This window comes from Scomber scombrus, chromosome 18, assembly GCF_963691925.1.
Source record: "Scomber scombrus chromosome 18, fScoSco1.1, whole genome shotgun sequence".
NCBI classification, from domain to species: domain Eukaryota; kingdom Metazoa; phylum Chordata; class Actinopteri; order Scombriformes; family Scombridae; genus Scomber; species Scomber scombrus.
The window spans coordinates 25,574,516-25,597,274 of NC_084987.1; the positions used below are offsets into that span (position 1 = coordinate 25,574,516).

The window sequence follows — 22,759 nt, forward strand, 5'->3', positions numbered from 1 at the left end:
AAAGTAATTAGTATTATTGTCATTATTATTTTACCCTTGAACAAAGAAATCACCAGAAATCCATTTCAATACAATGAACACTGAATTCACCAGAGACTAATTCCTTAAAGAAAATATTATTTAGGCCTTATATTTTAACACAGTGATTAAATAACTTTTTGTCAAATAACCCTGATTAGTCAGATAATTTATTAAAAAATATATTTTAATAAAAATACTATTAAATGTCATAGGCCTATAATAACAATTGTAGTAATGTCTATTAGAATGATTTGAAGATAGGCTATTTATGATAAATAAATGAATCCTCTGTTCTGTCCTTTACTAACATGCAGTCTAGTTGCACCTTTATCTCAAACATTCAAATAATCTTCTTTTTTTAATCTGATTTTATGTATTTGGATTGCTTTTGGATCAGTTGTGGGAGGATGAGACAACCAACCAATCACATTACCGAGAAATAAAACCAGAACGAACCATTGGCTAAGGGAGTGCTACCACGTGTCTCCTGACGTCGCCTGGTTTTCTACCAATTACATCTCTGACCACGCCCATTGGCTCTGATCCTCTTTCAGCAGCATATGAATATTCATCGAGGTCGTACATGTTGGATTCTGATTGGACAAAAGATGCACGGGGGCAAATGCATTACTTTTGACACAATTACTCTGATTTTCACCTTTTTAGTGGGAAAAACAAAAACTAATATTAATAAAGAAGAGGAATATTTGAACCGGACAGTTTTATTATCAGTCTCACAAATGGCGCTCAGACAAAACGTTAGCTTCAACATCCAAATGTAAACAAAATAATCAAGTTTGTCTTTGGCTTCTTTCTGTTTTTTCAGCTAAGAAAATATTTTATATCTATTAACATCTTTAATTTTCATTATAACCAATAAAATAGACTTTATTATAACTTCAGCCTCAAAATCAAGTATCCCTTTCATTGTAAAGATGTACAGATATCAATTTACCTTCATGAGGGCATTCCACACAGTGCAAAAGTAACTTATTGCCTCTTCTGTTACTCACATATACAGACTGCTACTACCTGTTTAGTGTCAGAAAGCGTCACTATTCCTTTACAATCTTTAAATAAGCTTTACAAGTAGTGTTATGACATTGTTCCAAAAGTAACTTTTTCTTGCTTTGTAACATTTCTAAATGTAATGTGGTTCCATTCTGTGCTAGGATTTGCAGATATTTGCTGCAGTAGTGTTTGGTTTTTGTGTCAACTCTTATTTTTTAGAGTGTCCTCAGGGGGGACACAATGGGACAAGATAGGCTCTGTGCATACTGACACAGTCCACTGAAGATAAAACACTTCTACACTGACTAACATATAGTAACATTTTACAGCAAATTCTCAATATATTGGTTGATCCAAAATTAGTAGAAAATGTAATATAACATGTAATATTTTAGGGGGGGGGGGACAGTTCTCTGTGTATAAAACTGTGTAAATTGTATTTCATCTTTATGAAATACACACAGCTATTTTCTGTCATGAGGGAATGAAGGTAGAGGATCCAGCTCCACCAAAAAACAAAGTTAAAAAACTGATTGCTACTCACTCTTCCAATAATCTTATTGATTAGTCTCAAAGTGGTGTCTGGTGTCAGTTGGCCTGTTAAATGACATGTCTACATGAGTGCAGCCTAGCGTCACTCTCAAACCACATAAATTAATCACGTCACACACACAACGTAACAAAAATCGCACACAGAAACAAGATCCTATGACTGACTTTTTAAATGCAGCCTGCAGGCCGGCAGCCGTGTGGAACGATCTTCCCTTTAGTTCGTTACTATAAAAAATAGCTTTGGGGACTAGAAATGTTCTCTAGGACATCCTTAAGAATCCTATATAATGTGTCTGGTCCAAGTCATTTCAATATAGACCATTTGATCTGCTCCTTTGCCGACTGCAGAACCTGGAAAACACAAACAAAAGAACACAAAATATATGTAAGCATGATGAAATGAAATCAAAGCAGAAAATAAAAATATAAGTTAAAAATGACAATTTAATAGATTCCAATAGAAATGAAAATAATACAGTAAAATGTATTCTAGTGAAGCAGTTCCCAATGAGAACTCTTATGATTACTCTGCACCTTGATTGTTGGGTGACTTTATAATCATATGAAAACTGATTGACCTTAATATGTTGGCTGAGTTATGGATTTAATGGGAGTGTAATATAATTCATTATATTATGTAACTTATATTCAAGAGACTGAATGAACCTCCATAGGATTTAAAGCAATATGCAGCATAACAATAAGTGTCTTCTTTATGAGCTTATTTACAGTTTACTATTAAAATCTTGGTCCTTAGTTTTGAGTAATTTGATGCTAAGCTCAAGTCAGAGAGGAAAAATGAAATATTTCTGTTGTTTTTATGTCTCTGTTATTTAATTTGTGTTGCAGTACCAGATATCAACCACTAGATGTCAGACTGAGCACATTTTTAGACAACTGAGCAACCATAGGGCGTTTCATGCCGCCATGTTGGAGCACAACATAACTATAAGATTTACCACATGTTGCGCTATTATAAAGAAAACAAATTCATGTGAACTATATATTTAATATTGAACTGCCAAGCTCACAGTCAGTGTGGTCATCAGCAGCATTTAATCTCACAGCTTTTTGTGTATTAATTATATTCCATATACTTTTATGATTATGTGTTTGTCTTTTTAAAATTTAACTGTTCAATTTAAAAAACATTTAATATAATATTTATTGTGCGTTTCTTTTCCTTTTTTGTGGGTTGTATGTGTGATGTGTAAAAAAAAAAATTAAAAAAAATTAAAAAAAAGTCAGTTAAGGGAAAAGTTAGTTTAATTAGTTAGTTAGTTGTCCTGTATGTATGCAGACTAATGAATGGTTGATAACAATAGATTAGAGTGGGGGTAAAGGTGGGAATCATTTTAAACTATCAAAGAGGCCAAGATGATTATCTCTTTGTTCCCCACAGTCTTTTAATGATCCACACCAAAGTTAGTCTTCAATCAGGACTTCAACAGTGAGGTTGTTGTTCTGCATTTCGACAGCAGGGGGCACATTGATCTTACGTAAGATTCACTGCAGGGTTGGATCCTGGGAAATGCAGTCAGTACTATACAAAACTCCTGCTTCCATCTATATACATTCAGTACTGTGGTGTGCAGCCTCCATACAGTATTGTAGTATATTGTATCTCCTGCGTCAGCATGCACTACTTTACCTGTTTATTACAGTCTGATATGATTTATTGAAGTATATTAGGCCCCTCTGCTATCACTACCCTCCTTTCACTCTATTTTATGTGAAAGTAAATGATTGCTGAGAGCTTGAAATCTCAGCACCTGTAGAGGTCACAGTGGTCTGGAATGCAACCAAGTGTATTAACTCAAGAACTCTACTAAGGTACAAATTTGAGGTTTGAATATGTCCATTTAATGCCACTTCATATTTCTAGGCAAATACTGCACTTTTTAGTCCACTACATGTTATTGGCAGCTTTAAAATGACTTTGCAGACTAACATTAAGTAACATGATGAGCTTATAAAATATGATACACTGTTGTAGATTAAACTACACTGCACTTTTAATGCTTTATGTATAGTTTTCTAGAGTAGGAGTAGGCTATTTTTATATTCCAGTATTGCTACATTTCCTTCAGTGAGGGATCTGAATACTTCTTCCACTAATGATTAACACACCTCCCTGCAGTGCCTTGGCCTCAGGTTCACAATACACACAAACCAGGGAGCCACTTCTAAAAAACAGAAGCTGCTGCTCCAACATGTCAAATGGCGGAGCTTGTTTTGACAGTTCCGGGGTTTGTTAAGTTGATTTGTGTATTTATAGTCTTATTAGGAGTTTATCATGGTCAAATTTAGTGGGATTCCTGTGTTCTATTTACACTGTGTGACATGTTTGTGTGTTGCCATAGCAACCTATACCATAGGCTGTATTTGTGCCTAATCATAACACTCATACTATCCTAGTATCTGGACTTTAGTGCGAAAAGTCGGAATAAAGTTGATTTGTAGTGTGATGTAATGTTTTCTGTCACTTTAAATGCTTTGCACAGTACATCACATGTACCCCTGATCTTTTAATACTTAAAAAAGAAACTTTTGACAGTCATTGTTGAGCATATAATGTGGTATGTAACGTGACAGTAGTAGAGGCTTTGTACAGTGATGTAGGAATGTTGTGAAGTTAGTAAAGACTTACGTTAGTGGTAAGAGCCAGTTTCTCTGTTATGTGCTGTCGGGGTTAAAGCAACAGATGAAGAAATGCTTAGAGCATGTGCATGAACACACACACACACACACACACACACACACACACACACACACTCACACAAACGGTCCTCTACAAGAAAACACAGAAACATGTCTATGCACATATTCATTCCTGCATGCGAGCAGTGAGACATCTCACCAGCTACAGACAGAAGAATATCAGCAAAGTGTTCAACATGCAATCATTCAAGCATGCCATAAAGCTACAGGAGCAGTTCAAGAATGATATTACAGTCAAATAATACACTGACTTCATGGCAGAGGAGGGATATTCCAACTTTTCAATCACGGTTGAGACATGTTAGTGTTGTATGGGCCTTCAAGCCAAGTTAGCTGCTACCTTCCCCTTAACATGCGTGGTGGGCTAAAGTGTTAGTATGCAGCCGGCTGAATATAACCAGCTGATAGATAAAGTTCTACCAATCACTGTCACAGAACAGTTAGCTATCTGCCATGAAGTCAGTGTGTTACCGTGACTTTATCAAGGCGTGTGAAGTTCAAACTGTAAGCTAATGCTATCAGAGAAGCAGCTGTAATGTTTACATGTGGATAACAGTACCATCTGATGCAGGATTCATGTGTGAACGTACCAATATGTGTCTGTATACAGTAACAACATATTGAGTGTGTGTGTGTGAGTTTATATGTGTATTTGAATGAGAAGTGTGTCACGTGTTGACCTTTTGGGGCCATGTGGGCAGTTTCATTTCTGCGTTTGTCTCTTAACTTCCAGTCCACGAAGACGGCAAGACACAAGTCGGAGGGTCACTGATAGTTTCCTCATAAATGTGGAGATCGTAAGACCTGACATGTGTGTATCTGTGGTTTCACATCTACCACAGATACACAATTAAATGCCAATCTGAGTCAATGTCCGTCAGAGCTACCGTAGATGTTAGTAAGCTGTTTTTTACTGTGAACATTTGCTTACAGGACAGGTGGCTATACGACCTTTATGCTGACAGAGGGAATTCAAAATGAATCAGCTCTACAGTCAGTGGATTCACACAGAGAGCTCTTGTTATGCTTTTATTTGATAGCCTCAGCAGAGCCAGGAAACAAAGAAGAGGGAGAGGCAACAAATGTTGTGAAGTTCCAATGTCCCCATTTTTGCTGTAGACAGGAAGTTAATGACAAAATATGGTGCTTCCTTGGTGCATAAAGCATCACTATCCACAATACTGTACATGTGTCCCTATATGTGCACTTACTTTATAGGTGTATGTGTTGATGTCTATTTGTAGGCATTAGGCAGGTTAGGGAATGCCTTGTGTCAACAAGTGTCCTCAAAAGGATATAAAGACAAATGTGTGTGTGTGTGTGTGTGTGTGTGTGTGTGTGTGTGTGTGTGTGTGTGTGTGTGTGTGTGTGTGTGTGTGTGTGTGTGTGTGTGTGTGTGTGTGTGTGTGTGTGTGTGTGTGTGTGTGTGTGTGTGTGTGTGTGTGTTACCTGGGCCACACTTTGTTCAGATAATGGATTCTCATCCGCCTGGAAAAGAAAAAAATATATAAGGAAAAGATTCAAAATCATGCAAAATAATTTATGCGCCCGCACGCACGCACGCACACACACGCACACACACACACACACACACACACAGTATGGAAGCACAGCACTGCAACAAACAAACAAACCATTAGCATTACATACTGTAGATCAGTGACATTTAAAGCATGTTGGTTAGCAACTCTTATTAGAATGTTTTACACAACAGACCACATACATGCTCAGTATGTGTAAAGGATCAATGACTCAGTGATTATTTGGCCAGTTGGTGATATTTCTGTCTGTCAATCATTCTGTCAATCATTCTCACCAGCGCAGTCATGGAGCATGGTGTTAATCGAGGAGTGATTGCCCCTCTGCAGGATTGTCAGATAGAAAGGTCTGGTATACTTTATCTTAAAGCAGTATATTCACCTGTTCACTGTGTGTTTTTCCTTAATTCTGTGGTAGAATTGTCTTTATTTCTTTTGTAATTTGTGTCATTTGCAGACTGACTATAAGCCATGTCAGAGACTATGCTGCTCCAGCTCTGGAGGTCCCCTTAAATCTAGCAGTTGTGGAAGAAGTAAAAGTAGCAGTACAAAAATGTAAAAATATATTATCAAAAATATAATAACAATATATATTACATTATAGACAAATGTCCTGCCTTCATACTCTTATTTAAGTCGAAGTACTGGTATAAGAATTAGCAGTAAAATATGCCTTAAGTATAAAAAGTGTAGCATTAAAATGATGTCATTGGGTTATTACTGATACATTCATGTATAGGGAATATTCTACCATTAAGTGAAGCTTGAACTACTTTATTTACAGGTGGGTTGTTTAATCTTTTATTATTATGATTATTATTATTGTTGTTGTTGTGAAAAATGAATTATATGATGATAATAATAATAATAATAATAATAATAATTACCCAACAGAATATAGAATAGTTGTTCTGCATTATGACTCCTTTAACTTTTCATACTTTAGTATATTTCTAGGATATTTACATTTAATCATAATAATGTTAATAATAATGATGATACCACTACTACTACTACTAATAATAATAATAATAATAAATCAGTTTTATTAATCATGTATTTTGTATGTAAAATCTTAATTTGCTAGTATCTACAGCTGTGACACAGATGTTGCCTCTGAATTGCATCCAAGTACAAGTAAACAGTACTATTGAATGGAAATACTTAAGTAAAGTATTTAAAGTTGCACTTAAGTGTTGAGTTACTTTCCACCACTGAAAGCCAGCAGTACACTCCAGTCAAAACTGGATATGCTGTGTTCATTCATTGTATGTGTTCAGGTCTGTTTTGCTATTGGCTGCTCTTTGGTGCCAGCTGATGTCACACATCAGCCAGTGTCAGAAAACCAGCTGAGCATGCCACTCACCAGTAGACACGCAAACAGATTTTTAAAAAGCATAATAAGTCACACATTTTTGGTTGATGATGATATTTAATGAACAGGTTGAATCATATGTATGTTTGTGTGAAAGGTGAAATAAATACTTTTCAAAACAGAGCCATAATTCTGTTAAGTCAGAGGTCAAAGGTCAGATGGTACAAAATGAAGACGCCGGAAGGGAAACTGAGCCATTGAGGTTTGTTAAAAGAACATGGGAATGACTTCTGACCCTTGACCTTCTCCTGGCCTTCTGTTGGGTTAATGGTAAACAAAGTGCTTCATCATGTTAGTTTGGCACAGGTCAATGCTGGTATGAGTTTGAGATTTAAAGGATAAGTCCGTGACATTCTATATTTTTCTTGGCTCAATCCCACACACAGAGTTCTGCTATAGGAAATACTCTGTAGAGCACCAAATGTGTATTAATCCGCTGCTGAAAATAGTCCCTGACAAATACATAAATCATTTTTCCTCCTGATTGAGTAACATTTATTAAACACTACAGTGCCCAGCTGTTTTTAGAAATGACTGAGCCTTTTTTTTAAAGTCACAGCAGGGTTGAGACATTTGAAAGCATTGAGAGATTTTTTGACAATTCGAAAATGTCTTATCCTTTAAACCCCTGTTAGTCCGCATGCTCTCTCACCATGCATATACCTCATCTGTCTGGCCCATTCCTCCTTCTTCCCCTTCCTGTCTGTCTCACTCTCATTCATTCATCCTCTCTTTCCACTTCACTATATCTCTCTTTAACGCTCTCTTTGTCTTTCTCTCACCCTCTGACTGTCTGTCTGTCTACAGCAGCTGGTTCCTGTCTGTTTGGCCCTCTAGGTTACCGGTGATGTAATCAAACAGGACGAAGCCATAGGCTGGCTCTGACATTAGCTGACACCAATCAGGAGAAGAGAGACAGGGAGAAGGAGAGAAAGGTAAAGCAGGTAAGAGCAGGCAAGGGGCCAATGAGAAAAGCTATGGGAGGCTACAGTATGAATCATTCTGAACGGGCCAAACAAATTTTATTCAGAATATGACATTCGATTTTTCCAATGATTGAAATCAGTAAATAAATTGAAATGATTGGTAGTTGTGAATGATGAATCATACTCTTACCCTGTAGTTGACTTTCTGTAAGACCTGTGCAGGGTCACTCTCCAGGATCACCCTAGCAACAAGACAAAAGCAACCAATCAGAACTGAGTACAGCACAAGGTGTATATACTGTGCTTTTATTACATAAACAGATATTGCAATTATTTTACCAGCCAACATAAGTCAATCTGTTTGAAGGTTAGGGTTAGGGTTTTGTCTGGTGCTTGAGTTAAAATTAAGTTAGTGTATATTAGTCTTGTGATGTCTCTCAAATATTGTACTTCCGTTCTTATACTTAATATTCTGATGTCATAAGTGTGTTCACACTGAGAATGGGAAAATGCAGTGCACTATAAGTACCCGGATGGTGCTCTCTAAATGGTAAAAAAAAATTGAGCGTGTAACTATGGACACGTCTCGCCCTCAACGGTCGCCATCTTGACTAAGTAGTGTAATGGGAGGGACCACTGTTCAAACAGGAAATGGTGGCCGAGGACGTTGTAACTATGGTGAACATCACCGCATTATACAAATGTAAATTATATATACGTGTGTTTTTGCACTAAGCACCATTATACTGTTGTCAAAATTACAACGCGAATGCTAACACTAGCTTACTAACACTAGCTTCCTTACTAGCGAAGTGTCATTTCCCATAAGTGCACACCTGCCATGTTTGATTTGAGACAACAATAACCTGTCGAAATTTGAGCCCTGCATAAGAAAGTTCAGAGTGCACACAGTGTACTAACAGAAGTATGAGATTTGAGACACAGAACTGATCTCTAAATAGCTCTTCAATCATTCTTACCCTCCATCAATGATTTCGTCCACAACAAGGAAGACTCCTTCCATGTTGTCTAGTAAACACCTGCGCTCCACATTCTTCCTACAGAAAAACACAACAATTAGCCAATTAGCAAAAACAGTTAGCATTAGCATTAGCATTGGCAAAAACAGTTGCCTGGTGCAGATTGAGACACCCTCTTTAAATTAAGAGTCTCAATGTTGATGATATCGGTGAGACTTAATTAAAAAAATTAAGATATGAACCATAAAACTGAAACAGTTAGCTGAAAGATGCTAACATGCAGCATACAGCTAAGGGGAACAGCAGAGTTGGGTCATAATTCTCTATGGATTCATCACCTGTCACATGACACACATACACACAACACATTTGACCTGTTGTTCGGATAAAATTATTTATTAATGCAGCTTTTACAGTATTGCATTTACCAGACCTCTGAAGTCTCACGCATTGACCGTGAGACACACGCATTTCAAACAGTTCAAACGCCCACCGCACAGAAATTAATATATTATATACAGAAATGAACAGCAAGGCGTTAGCGTTCATAGCTGTCCCGAGTTAGCGACCTACCAGCCAATCAGAAAATAGTATTTCTTATTGCTGGGTAAATTCGATAAAAAAATGAGCAGTTTAAATGTGTAAATGTGTCCTTTGTCCACATCTCTCTTGGATTCAAATTCAACTTAATATTTAAATCAAAATGAACCACGTCTAAATAGCAGCACTAAACCATTTGTATTGACAAAGCGTTTAAAAAGAATACACTATGCCAGGATAGAAAACAATAATTAATATTCAAGTTTAAAATGGATTTTGTACTCTAGTCTAAAATCTGGATATTAACATATTGCACAATGCAACTTAGAATAGCCTGTAATCTTTCATACTGTATTATAATATAATCTCTTCATGCCTCTATTGCTCACACTCTGCATCACTACTGCATCAGTTCCCATAGCAACTACATCAGCTGCTGATTGGCCGGTAATGTTGCAGGCAATGGTGAGGGATCCTGGTGTGTAACATGCATGCACAAACACACATAGACTGAAACACACATACACACACACACAGAGAGACAGCTTTGCAAACTAATCTTGGTGCTTGAATAAATATCTAAAAATGAGGACTGGGTGTCACTTTGTCATCATTCAGCTCCCTTGTTTTTCAAATATTAATTTGCATATTAAATCAGGTAAAAAAAAACACACACACACACACACATACTCCTGTTGATTTTTACAATATATTCAACACAGAGACTAATTATCGCCCTAAGAGGCTCTGGTGAAGAGATGGCAGTGTTAGAATGGAGAAGTCATGTTGCTCACATTACAATCACAATGATGGATGTGGATGGAGTAAAGACTGTGAACATTTTTTTTTTTACATCTTGCAACATAACTGGAGCTGCAGACACCACAGAGAATGTTTCATTTAGAGGAACACAACATGAGTAACCCCTTTGTTAATTCACAATCACTCATGCTTTCAGATTTTTTTCAGTACCTACCTGAGAATCTGACTAAGAGAGTCAAACAGGCAGTTCAGAACTGACATCAGCATCAGCTAAAGAGAGGAAAAAAGAAAAAGGAAAAAAACAACAAGAAATAAGGACGATTTTGAGATATACTTGCATATAAAGTGCAATAATTAGTTTTTATAGACACTAAACTCTACAACAAGCTAAATATCACACACATTTGTTCTGACCTAAATTAGTTCAGCTTTAATCATTTGAAGCTGCTTAGTAGTGTTTTCTGCACTACCGCTATCTCTTTTTGCTATATTTAGCATCAGTGTCAGGCTACTTGAAGTCACATTTTCAATCCCACTAGTATGTAGTGAGGTCTCTCTTCAGGCTCTGGGGAAAATCTCTCTCTCAAAAAAAAAAAACTAGGATAACAGCACCTTCGGAATCTACCTGCAATTGTTTGTTGGATGCGTAAAAACAAGAACATCTCCAGACCTCTACACTGTTAAACAAAAATCCCTTCACATACCCTTAAAGAGAGACATCAGTTTGTCCATTCCTTTAAAAAGTTGAAACCTTAATGCCTTAAAAACACCTTTATTTCAAAAGCACTTAACAAATTAAAGGACCAGTGTGTAGGATTTAGTGGCACCTAGTGGGGAGATTGCAGACTGCAACAAACCCCCTCTCCTTCCAAGTGTGTAGGGGAACCTAGATTGGCAACAAAAATCATATTATGTCTTTGTAGATATAAAGGCTCATTCTATGACAACATTCTAACAAAAACACAGTGATTCTGTTTTTCAGGCAATTATACAGTAATTAAAACAAATTTATGATTATTATATTCCATTACCGCCAAAGTAAATCCCCTTAAATTTCACACACTGGTCCTCAAAAAACACATCAGTGCTCTTTTATTACCATAAACACGGGAAATGCAGATTATTGTGAATCAATCCCATATGCACCATCTGGCTGCACCAAATGTGTATTCATCCACCACTCAAAATAGTCCCCTACAAATGAAACGTTTGAAAAGCTGATGGTAAGAACTACAGTGTCCAGATGTTTTAGGAAATTAGTGAGCCTTTTTTTGTAATGAACTATATGATTGTGAGCTGTTTTCTGAAGATTCACATCAATAGTACGAATAGGTTTGAGTCTGAAGGCCACATATTGAGTAAGGATATCAAAAAGTATTGAGAGAAGAACTAATTCATTGTTGTTTTTAGACTTTTCGTGGGATTTGTTTACAATAAGCCTTATCCTTTAAGTCTAAAACCTTACTAAAGGGTTGTTGGGCAAATCTCCGTCAGCTCCAGGGGGCCCCATCCTGGAAATGAACATGATATACGACCTTCTTGCAAAGCTTAAGAGGGTGTCTCAAATCATTTTAATCTTCCTTTTATTATTTTCTGTTAACAGGAACAATATATTGTTTTGGCAGAGACCCTACCTCATTCTCCTGAGCGCTTCCCACCACGTAGAAGAAGAGATCTATACTGCTCTTATAGACGATGGTCATGCCCTCCACGAACGCTATCTCATCTACAGAGAGGAGGAGAGAGGAGAGAGGGATGGGTGAGAGATGAAAACTAGGACAGGGAAATAGATTTAATACAACAAAAGCCAATAAACATACAGAGATGCATGAATAGCAGGCTTGTTTGGATCATTTAGGTAGGCTAGGGGAGGAGAAAAGAGGAAAAAGGATGAAGAAGTAAAATGACGAAGGACGGAGGGTGAGGGTGAGGTTGAGAGGAACAGAGGGAGCAATAGGATACATTAAGAAAGGGAAGAGCAGGATAAAGGGATGATGAGGTGGGGGGGAAGGTGAGGGGGATATAGCATGTCAGGGGAGAAGAAAGAGAAGAAAAAGAGGAATGAAGGAGGAGTTTAGAACAAAAGGAGGAATATACTGGGTTGGTGATAAGGAGGCCTGGGGCAGAGACTCAGGTATCAGCTGGGTGAAACTGTTCTGACTTAAAACTCTTCTGCCCTGAAAATGAAACTTCTGCAGGGCCACAAAAAGCAGCAGACAGTTTTGACTGATGTTTAATTGGTTTAAAAGTCAATAGAAAACACCATTTTTATAGATTTTCAAGCCTCACGCCAACATTGTACCATCATGGTTTAGCTCCACAGTGGAAACAAGGGTAATGTAAAGACTGCTTCAGGCTGGTATCACGTACAAGTGTTGGGCTACGAGACAGAAGAATAAGTAACAGATGACATTGGAGACTTGTGTGAGCATGACTGTTTGGTAGAATACACAGGGTGGTACTTACTGTCTGCTTTGTGAGTCTTGTTGAAAACGTTCCTCTCGAAGTTCTTCTGCTCCTTCATGGAGGGGTAAAGCTCAGAGTCGTAGTACTGAAGCAGACAAGACACATATACAGGGAGCTAATTCAGTAAAACGGTGAATGAGCTTCGGGGCAAAAAATGCGAGGTTGAAAGAATAATCCAGAATTGCTGAGAGTTAGATAAGAAGTTTGACACCAATCCCACATCTGTCCTTTAAATATAAAGCTAAATCCAGCAGCTGGTTAGTGTAGTTTAGCACAAACACTAGAAATGAGGGGAAACAGCTAGCCTGTGAATTGTTGCCAGGCGATTAGCAGGGGAGACTCCAGGAAGTAGCTGGCCCCAGCAAAGAAACAGTCAAGCACTTAACAGATTTGTTGTTTTTGCGTTTCAGTTTTCAGATTAAACAAACTAGATGTGCTAATTTGTGAGATTTACAGGTGCAGGAAGGCCAACTTTGTTAACTGTTGTAGGCAACACAGCATCTGTACATCACATCCATTATATTAAGTGATATGTAAACAACATTATTGGTAAAACTTAATCTAACAGGTAACAAATGATATTTTAATCAAATTAAATGTAGAATTTTAATGGGCTTTTCAATCTGTAATGCGAAATTGTGTTAAATTAAAAAGCAAGATCAATATACATGAATTGTGATTTTGGAGAGGTCTGTGTTTATCTGTTATGTTCATGGAACATTTACGCAAGCGCTGAAAGGTGACGGAAGCCCATATACCCTATTGTATATAGCATTAGTTAATTAATTAGAAGGAGTGGCTTTATGGTGCCTTCTTATTTGGCGTGAAATGTATCTGGACCGTAGACTGTATATAAGAAATGGACGTAACATCCGTGACGTCACCCATTGGCTGCTGCTCGGAAGCCAATAGTTTCGGATCTGGGCAGCGCCATCTTGAACATTTCTGGTGCATGTCAGGAAAACTAAAAACACGGATTCTACTTATATGGGCATCAGGAGGAACAAGAGGACGGACCGGGGGAGGTTGCGAGGGCTGGATCTATCACAGTCTACACCGGCAACCTGGTAATGCTAACCAAGTTAGCTGTTACGACTAACTATAACCACAAAACTCCGAAGAAAACTGTCGGTGTGAAACAAGTTCACGGCTATTTCCTGCAGTCTATCTGTCCGCGCTCCTGAACCTGTGAATCAATCAACCTGTCAATCATGACGTAGCCACGCCCTAATGCATACCCTGCTTTATCGTCAAATATAAAATCAGGGAGGCCAAAATGTCACAAATGAACATCATACTGCATTGAAGAAGGCTTTAAACTAGCAATTGAGACCATAAACACATTTTGAAAACCTTTACTGAGGTTAGAAATCAAGTGAGAAATTGGTGAATTCTCCATTGACTTGTATAGAGACGGAAGTCCTTTTGACACCAAAACGGTCGCCCCCTGGTCGCCTTTTGATAGAATGCAGTTTTAAGTTACTTCCATTTGGCCTCATTTCAGAGGACCGGAACTCCCCGCCTGATCTGGACAGCATGAGACAGAGCCTGAAAGTGGGTGTCTTACACCAAAAGCAGTTGGAAAACAGCTGTTTCTAGTGTTTGTGCTAAGCTAAGCTGGCATTAGCTTCATATTTACCATGATAGTAATATAAAGCTTCTCATTGAACTCTCAGCAAGACAGTAAATATCTGTATTTCCAAAAATGTCAAACTATTCCACTATGAAAAATTGTAAAACCCGTTACAGGATTTTCACAATTATTAAACCAATAGGAAGAAAACAATGAATCTGCTGATGGAAGGCAACAGTGTGTTCCTTGTGATTACCTGACTTTGTAAACAATGTATTAAATTAAGTGAATTGTAACTTTGGATCATGCGATATAAAGGTGATTTGTTGTTAAATTACTGGTTTAGTCTTGAACTTACCTTTGATAGAAGTCTGTTGCCATCATTGTCAAGAATGAAAACAGCTTTCACTGTGTAGAGAGAAGGTTCCTGCAACAACGAACAGAAAGAACATCTTAAATATTTCAGCTTTGCTGAGTCACCTCAGGAAAACATCTGGGATGGGAGAAGTCTGCTTCATACAAGCACAGCCATTCCTCCCACACCTCGCCAACATGTTGTATCAACCTTTATCATCCAGCTAAAGCCTTCTTTTCCAGCAACACCCTGCTTTACATTCCCTCTCCCTGCCCAGTTCAACCAGTTTCTACAGATGACCCTAGGCTACGTTCACGGGTTGTTTCATCTCTGAATAGTTTGTGCTTTAGTTCTGGTTGGTCACACACTTTTCCAGATGAAATCACAAAAGAACTTTCCATTCCCCCAAAAAGACTTCACTCCTCTATCCATGATCCGTCCATCTGTTATTCCATGCGAAGAGGTTTCTGATCCGGGACAAAGTTCTGTTATGCACTGACTAGCATAGATTCACAGTCAGAGTGTATCACAGAACTTAGACCAGGAACTTACAACATCTGCTGTCCTTGCATCGCCAGTGTTACAGTGAAGATAATGATGAGGAGGAAGATAAATGGATCAATCCACCAACGTGCTGAGGCTGATGGGAAAGCCTTTAGTACATGAATCAAACTATTGGGTTGACTGACATTTTAAACTAATGATGGTGCTAGATCATAAATTGGGAGATCACTATAATTATTGGGATTCATCCTCTGGAAACCATCAATGTCTGAACCAAATGTTGCATATATCCATTTAATAGCTGCTTAGACATTTCACTGGGAAACTGAAACTTTTAACTACTGGTGGTGCTAAATGAAGGCTCAACAAAGACAATCGAATATCTGTACCAAATTTCATGATAATCCATCCAATATCTGTGGTGACATTTCAGTCTGGACCAAAGTGGTCCGTCCCTAGATCCACACCGCTTGGTAGCTAAATATATCAGTAATCCTCCTCATATGTGCAATATATTTAAAGGTCAAAACTTCAGCCAGTCCACTTTGATGAAACCTTGAAATAATTTCTCTTTTCAGTGACTGGCAAAACAGTCTTTTTCATCATCCTCTCAGCACAGCAGGGCTTACTTGTTATTTAGGAGACCGGAGCATTGCTGGTGGATCAGAGGAGGAGCCCAATCATTTCACTGACTGACACCTCATTTTCTGTCAAAATTGTCAGTAATAAAAGGCAGAAAGAGCTTGTTGGGCGGCATTCCTGCTGGTAGGCCCACTGAATATAATGCTGTGCTGACCTGGATTTGTGCTGCACCAGCTATATGTAAATCCATTACTCAGTTTGTGTGTCGAGTCATTCATTCTTTTTTTGCAATGGCGAGTTCCGTAACTTGGAATCTCAACTTTTATGCAATATGGATGAGAATCTACAGCTCCATGGCATCTGGGAAAACTGATATATGGTATGATTGAAAGCTCCAGAACACCTACAAAACTGACCTTGTTGTGAGATAACTTTGTCAAGCACTAACTAGATTTGAGCTAGGAATGTGTTTTGTTGCAAACAGGAAGTTACTGTATCATCACGAACTATAACATAACTTCCAAATGTAATGGTTTAATGGGGCCAAAGAGATACATTCAACTTAACTGACAATGTGTGTTTCAGAGTTATTGACATAATATTTTCACAATTTGAAGTATATTGTGCTATCATGTGGAATGTATATTAATGGTAATGCTAACATTTTAGGCACATCTTGCTAAAACGTTACAAAGTTGGTTAATTAAAGGTACCTTATATAGTTTTTGACCACCAGTAGTGCTATAAAGCAATATTTTTAATTAGCAAATGGCACCAATTTCGCACTTCAACACACACGTTTTGTTGAGTAGTACTTAATGTAAACATAACTCGTTTGCTTGTTAAGAAACTGAACAAAGCACAAGATAAGTGTTGATAGTCATTGTCACAGTTTGAGACTGAGGCCAGCACACTATAATCCCCTCTACTAATATTTTACATTTTTATTTATGAGCTGTCATGTACATCTTCCATACTACCTGATTTGCATATTACAAACTAGTTTAGTCATTTTCTTCAGCCATGTGTAAGTTATTCTGGAAGTGTAGTCAATATGAATATGCAAGAACTAGTTTGTGTGGTGCAACCGGTTTTTTATTTATTGATGCGCAAATCTTCACACAGGAAACTCTCACGTAATAGAGGAAGTTTTGAAGCTGAAGTAACAGCTACCGATTCTTTGTCCTTTACAGAACAGAAGGTTTTACAGACTAAACCAAAATTAGAAAATTAGAAATAACTCGAGAAGATCAGTAGATATTGTCTTTCCTGGAGCTAAGTGTTCCCTGCAAAATGACATTAATATTCAAAATTGGCTGTCTGGTCTTAACATAATGGAAGATTTTCACTAGTGTGCATGCTTATAATTAGGTCATGGATGCAGACAAAAGCAGACGACCAATTTAGATGTCTGGAAAGTTTTCTCCTCACTAAAAACACATAAAAACAATGTAGCTTCTTACAATTTGGACTTGACATTTGTCTAAACAGCTATTTTGATTTACTTTTCAACATTGTGGGACCAGATATGCAAACAGGACATTCTAGATCTTTAGCTGATGCTGCAATACTGAATAGCTGACAGTGGTTACGACCTGTTTCAGGTCAGTTTCTTTAACAATGACCTTCATGAAAGCATATTTAATGATGCAAAAAAAGACTTTTATAACTATCACTTTTACTAGCATCTGTTTTGCTAAACAGAACCAGACCGCAAACAGTCATTCTATTGTTTAAAAAGCCTATAAACTAGAGGAGAACCTTATTTTTCAATGGAAGAAACCACTATTAAAACACTTTATGAGCTGAAAGCTGAAAAGTCTAAATTTGGCACAGGCTTTGATGTAACAAAATATTACCAAAAAATTAAGGGGATAACACAGGGAGGGGGCGTTGTTTTACCAGAACAAATGTAGCAAAGTGTCTTAACTTCGGCAAGCACAAGGACAAATTACATTTCCATCCAACTAACTAACTAACTGTTTTTATGTGTTTCGAATTTGCGTATAGAAAAAAACCTGAGTGTAAATACTGGAAATTTTAACAAGTTTTTACACTTTGCTGAGGTGAAAATGATGTATTGACAAAATCCAACTGAGACATACTTATTGAATAAATGATGATGTACATGAAACATATGGATGTAGACATCAGATCTGAGATTGTATTGTTCCTCAAATAAATACATGAAACTAACACGACTATCATATTTCCACCATGTTTTCCATCATTTGAGGTTTGACGCCACAAACTCTTTATCTCAGTATTTGTGAAACACCAGTGAATGGGAACACGCCTTAATTCACATTTTTAGCTGATTTTCTGTCAATTCTGTTACAATTTGTGCTACATTTGCATGGAAACTTGGCTTATGCTAAGTGTCAAATTTCCACTTGAATATTAGAAAATATACAAATACAGCCTCTTGGCAATTTTCTGATAAAACTTTATTTATTACATTTTTATACTGTTTTAAATGCATTTTTCTCCTAAAGTTAACTTATATTTGATCATTATACTTGTTTGCATGACGATGACCAACCTATTTATAACATCACTGATCCAAAAGCAGCAGATTGTCAAGTTTGAAAAAAATAACCCCTGATGATGTCATTGGGGTTATCTCTACTTGTATGCTTACAAATTGATATCAGACAGCCTGCAGTGCACACTAAGGGTGTAGACCTCGCCAGAGAGGTAAGAGCCTAACAAAGGACACTGCGGGAACGCCCTGATCACATTCACACACTTAAACACATCCACACCTGCAGTCTGATCTGTTGGCCAATGAGAAGCTGAACTGTAGCGGCTGGGGTTAAGTGTTTTGCTCAAGGGCACCTCAGTAGTGGTAATGAGGGAGGGACAAGCTCTACCTCTTCATTTTCCCCACCCAGAATGATCCTACCAATCCAGCGATGGAACCGAAGACCTTCCAGTTACAAGCTCAGGTCTCTAACCTTAAGGCCAGCACTGCTATTGAGCTGCATTATGGGAATTGTAGGATCCGGTGTTTTTGGAAGTTAAGCCACACTGGAGAGTCAAAGATATATTTCGGCTTCTGCTGCACGGATTTTAACCGTTCTTTTTTTAGTATGTCTCTAACAAGCTCCCAAACTTTATGGAAGAACATTACTAAAACGTTTGAGATACACTTTAAGCAACATTTTTAATGTAGGTCTTCTACTTGAAATGAAGTAATTTTACAGTACAGAGAAAGCAGGACAAGTTGTACCCTTTATGGTGTTTGGCTCCTTTTAGAATATTAAATTAATACCCATAATTGGGTTATTACTATTCATACATTAATATGTGTGCATTTTATCATTGTTGTTGATTGTAACTGCTTTATATCAGTGCTGGGAAAAAGGACTCAGATCTAATGATGTTACAAGTTAAATGTAACTTAAGTAAATGTTAAGTAAATATTAGTGTGAAAAGTACTGTGTGTTTAATTATTGTTAATGATGTGTAGAATTGTAATGTTGTAGTTGGTGGAGGTGGAGCTAATTGTGACAACTGCTGGTTAGTTTAACATTTATAAGATAAAACACAAGTTTTATATTTCAACTATTGATTTGTGAAACAACTCATTAAAACTGTCAGATAAATGTAGTGGAATAGAAGGAGCATCAGATGGAATAAATCAAGTAAACCACAACTAGAGTAATTGGGCTAAATTTAGTTACTTTTCCACTGCTGAGAAAGAGTGAAAAATATAGCTAAAATGACATCATGAGTGACAATTTAAAAGTCAGGAAAACTGGAGATCAAAGAGTGAGTGAGTGAGAAAGAGGCTGAATAAATGGTGCGCAAGGCAAACGAAAAGAGAGAGAGCGAGAGAGAGAGAGAGAGAGAGAGAGAGAGAGAGAGAGAGAGAGAGAGAGAGAGAGAGAGAGAGAGAGAGAGAACGGTGGACGTGGCACCTACTCTGCTCTACACGTCAACCGATCTGTGCACACATGCTGAACACAAGCACACATTTAAACACCCCATACCCGCTTTAACCAAATACCACACACTCCACTACTTATCCTAATGCGTGCTAAAGACAGGATTGAGTCTCCTCGCTGTATTTAATGTAGCGGTGATCCACGCAGGAACCGAAGCTTTTGCTTATAGTAGGGCTACTGTCCTGTTGCGCTCTGCACTGGACTCTGCGTGGGTAAAGTGGGTAACAGCTGTGGCTCAACCGGTGTATTGTAATGGAGTTAACTTAACACCTTCCTAAGTTGCTCGCATTGTAACCAGAACAGATCATCTGTACTATTTTTACACGCAAGAATGGAAGGGGGGGGGAAAAGTGTCTTTTTTTTTAAAAACGCGCTGTCTGGCTGCATGTGAAACACTGTCAAGATCAGGCCTGCGCGTTCACAATCACATAACGTGACGACAGCTGACAGGAGTCCAACTCACAAACAGTAAAAAGACTAAGACTAAATAAAAAGCTGTTTCTGATTTATGAATAATCTGCAATCTGCGATCAAACCCCCCCACCACCACCACCACCACTCCATCCCTCCCCCTCTCCCTCCCCTTCTCTCCCGTATTGCCCACCACACAAACTGCCATAATGCAACAAATGTCCAGCACGCTGACGCAAAAAAAAAAAACCAAAACATTTTTTAAAATTCTATAAACTGCCGTGCACATTAACACCTCATCTGCTCTAAAGCAAAAGCGCGTTCCCTGAGTCCGGTTAAAACGGAGAGGCTCACCATAGACGTGGAGTCCATCGCTGCTGCCTCCTGCCGCCGTGCTCGCTCGGTGTGTTGACGTGGACAGCTCTGAGCTGTCACACCGAGCTCACTGCTTCTCTTTTTTTTTTTTTTACGGAGCCGCCCGGGCGCGTTCCCGCTCCCGCAGCAGCCAACCGGATAGAATCACAGGAGCGCAGAGCCCACAGCGGAGCGCGCTCCCGACATTTCTCAGCCTCTAGCTCTGACAATAAACTCACTGTGCTTCCTCAGAATCCAGCGCATTTACACTTTACTGAGATTACAAGTGTTGTATAACCGTCATATATCATGTATACAATATGCAATGTTATAGCCTCTATGTTTATATTTTATATGTTTACAGTGTTAAAGGATAAGTCATACATCCTGATAGGATAGCTATAACACACAGGCCTAAATCAGACACATTGTTGCGTTGGGTGACATGTTCCTTCATTATGGGGCATTCAATCCCACATAAATGCTAACTAGCATGTATTAATCCACTGCTGAAAATAGTCCCTAACAAATGCACTGTTTCCTCTTGTTTGACTACTGTTTAAGAACTACAGTGCTCCAGGTTTCTTTTAAGGAAATTATTGAGCTTTTATCTTTTATCTAGCCTTTATATAGCTATATATAGTGTCCTCAAAAATTCCACAATGTAATGAAAAAAGTAGTGTCCATGGCATGTGCATGCACACTTCCACACAACAATCTCACAATGCAATGCTCCACATGTTTAAGATGTGAGAAGCTGATGGTGATAACACAAAATGATGACAATTAGTGTCCAAAATCTTGATTTGGTGATCACTACTGAGTGAACTATTAAATGTCTATTATATAGAGAGAAGTGAATAAAGGGAGTGATTTTGGACACAGCCTACATCTTCAATAGGAGACATTGGGTTTGGGCAGACATTATTGAGATCTATGCATTGTTGGTTTGGGTGAAAATAAAGCAGGCTAATCATTTATATGAAAAATATGTTCAGTAGCGTGCAAATACTGTCTGGGGAAGGGGGGCACCTCTACCAGGGTTTTGGTTTTGGGTAGGTTTAGGGCAGGGATGTCCAAACTATTCCATAAAGGGCCATAATGTGGCTGCAGGTTTTCATTCCAACCAAGCAGGATCACACCAGGCTTGACTCATTTAATCAACTGATCTCAGGCTTCAGTCAGTTGATTGGTCGAATCATGTGCTCTTGACTAGTGGGAATAAAAGCTTGCAGGCACATGGCCCTTTATGGAATAGTTTGGACATGCCTGGTTTAGGGAAATGCTTGACCTGGAATACAAAAGGTTCTGGCACTCTCAGCAGCCTGTAGGATGTGCATGCAGAACTTGGTGGCATGAATTAGACAAAATAATTCCGACTTTGAGGATGCAAATGACAGATTCCTCATACAAAATATTAGTACCATGTTTTTTGCCTCCTCTCATAGCTTGTTCTGGGCAAAAAGCATTCGCTGATTGTGTACCACTACTTCTCACTGAGTAATGAGTACTCAAAAATTAATGTTCACATTCACATCCATTCTTTTCCTGTAGTGCTGCCTCCATGGCTGCCATTAGTTTTTTCTTTATGCTAGACATTGCAAAGATAAATGGTGTGCATTGGGTCAAGGCTGGGTTTAGGTTGAGTTAAGCTGAAAGAGACCTTGGCATAACACTAGCACTCTGTAACAGTGAGTAGTGACCCAATTTAAGCATCGATTTATAGAGTTCATTTTGCCTTAGGGTCACAACAGAGTGGTATTTTCCAGTACTTGGATAAAACAGAGGTGTACTCATGACCACTGGTAGGACTGACCAAAAACTCATTTCAGGGTACTCTTAGAGCAAATTATCAACCATGTAAGTATCCTGTGTAAAGGACCACTCACTCAAATTTAAGGACTAGCAAAAGGGCTGGTCAAAATTAATATATGTCAATGTCAACACAAGTTCCCATAATGCAACTTGATAGCATCTTTCTTTATGCCCTGATGATCTGATAAAGAGCTACATTTTTCAAACTTCACGCCCCCACTTTGTAACAGAAGGTTTCGGTTAAAAACATTTTTAATCTGTAACCTGAGCCAAGATAACCCTGATGACAACATCTGGAGTTATTTTATCAGCCATGATGTCAT

The 22,759-nt window shown here is 38.1% G+C and overlaps 1 protein-coding gene across 2 annotated transcripts; it reads right to left on the bottom strand.

Annotated features, from left to right (window-relative positions):
- Positions 1-727: 727 nt before the first annotated feature.
- Positions 728-20,689, bottom strand: copz2 (COPI coat complex subunit zeta 2). 2 transcript variants are annotated; one of them, XM_062438668.1, is made up of 10 exons: positions 20,622-20,689; positions 14,824-14,892; positions 12,893-12,977; positions 12,061-12,152; positions 10,641-10,696; positions 9,125-9,202; positions 8,335-8,386; positions 5,755-5,793; positions 4,235-4,267; positions 728-1,935 (listed from the first exon to the last, which is right to left on the bottom strand). In XM_062438668.1, exons 1-10 carry the CDS (start codon positions 20,637-20,639, stop codon positions 1,888-1,890), a joined length of 570 nt encoding a protein of 189 aa, XP_062294652.1. In that variant the 5' UTR covers positions 20,640-20,689; the 3' UTR covers positions 728-1,887. The 2 variants fall into 2 exon arrangements, with proteins under 2 accessions (XP_062294652.1, XP_062294653.1); XM_062438669.1 differs by lacking the exon at positions 4,235-4,267.
- Between the last annotated feature and the right edge of the window lie 2,070 nt (positions 20,690-22,759).

Excerpts from the sequence above, each read along its gene's own strand:
- copz2 (XM_062438668.1), bottom strand. Across the intron at positions 9,203-10,640 it reads TCTCTTAGTCAGATTCTCAG|GAAGAATGTGGAGCGCAGGT; the intron begins GTAGGTACTGAA and ends GTTTTTCTGTAG. Across the intron at positions 4,268-5,754 it reads CTGAACAAAGTGTGGCCCAG|CACATAACAGAGAAACTGGC; the intron begins GTAACACACACA and ends TAACCCCGACAG.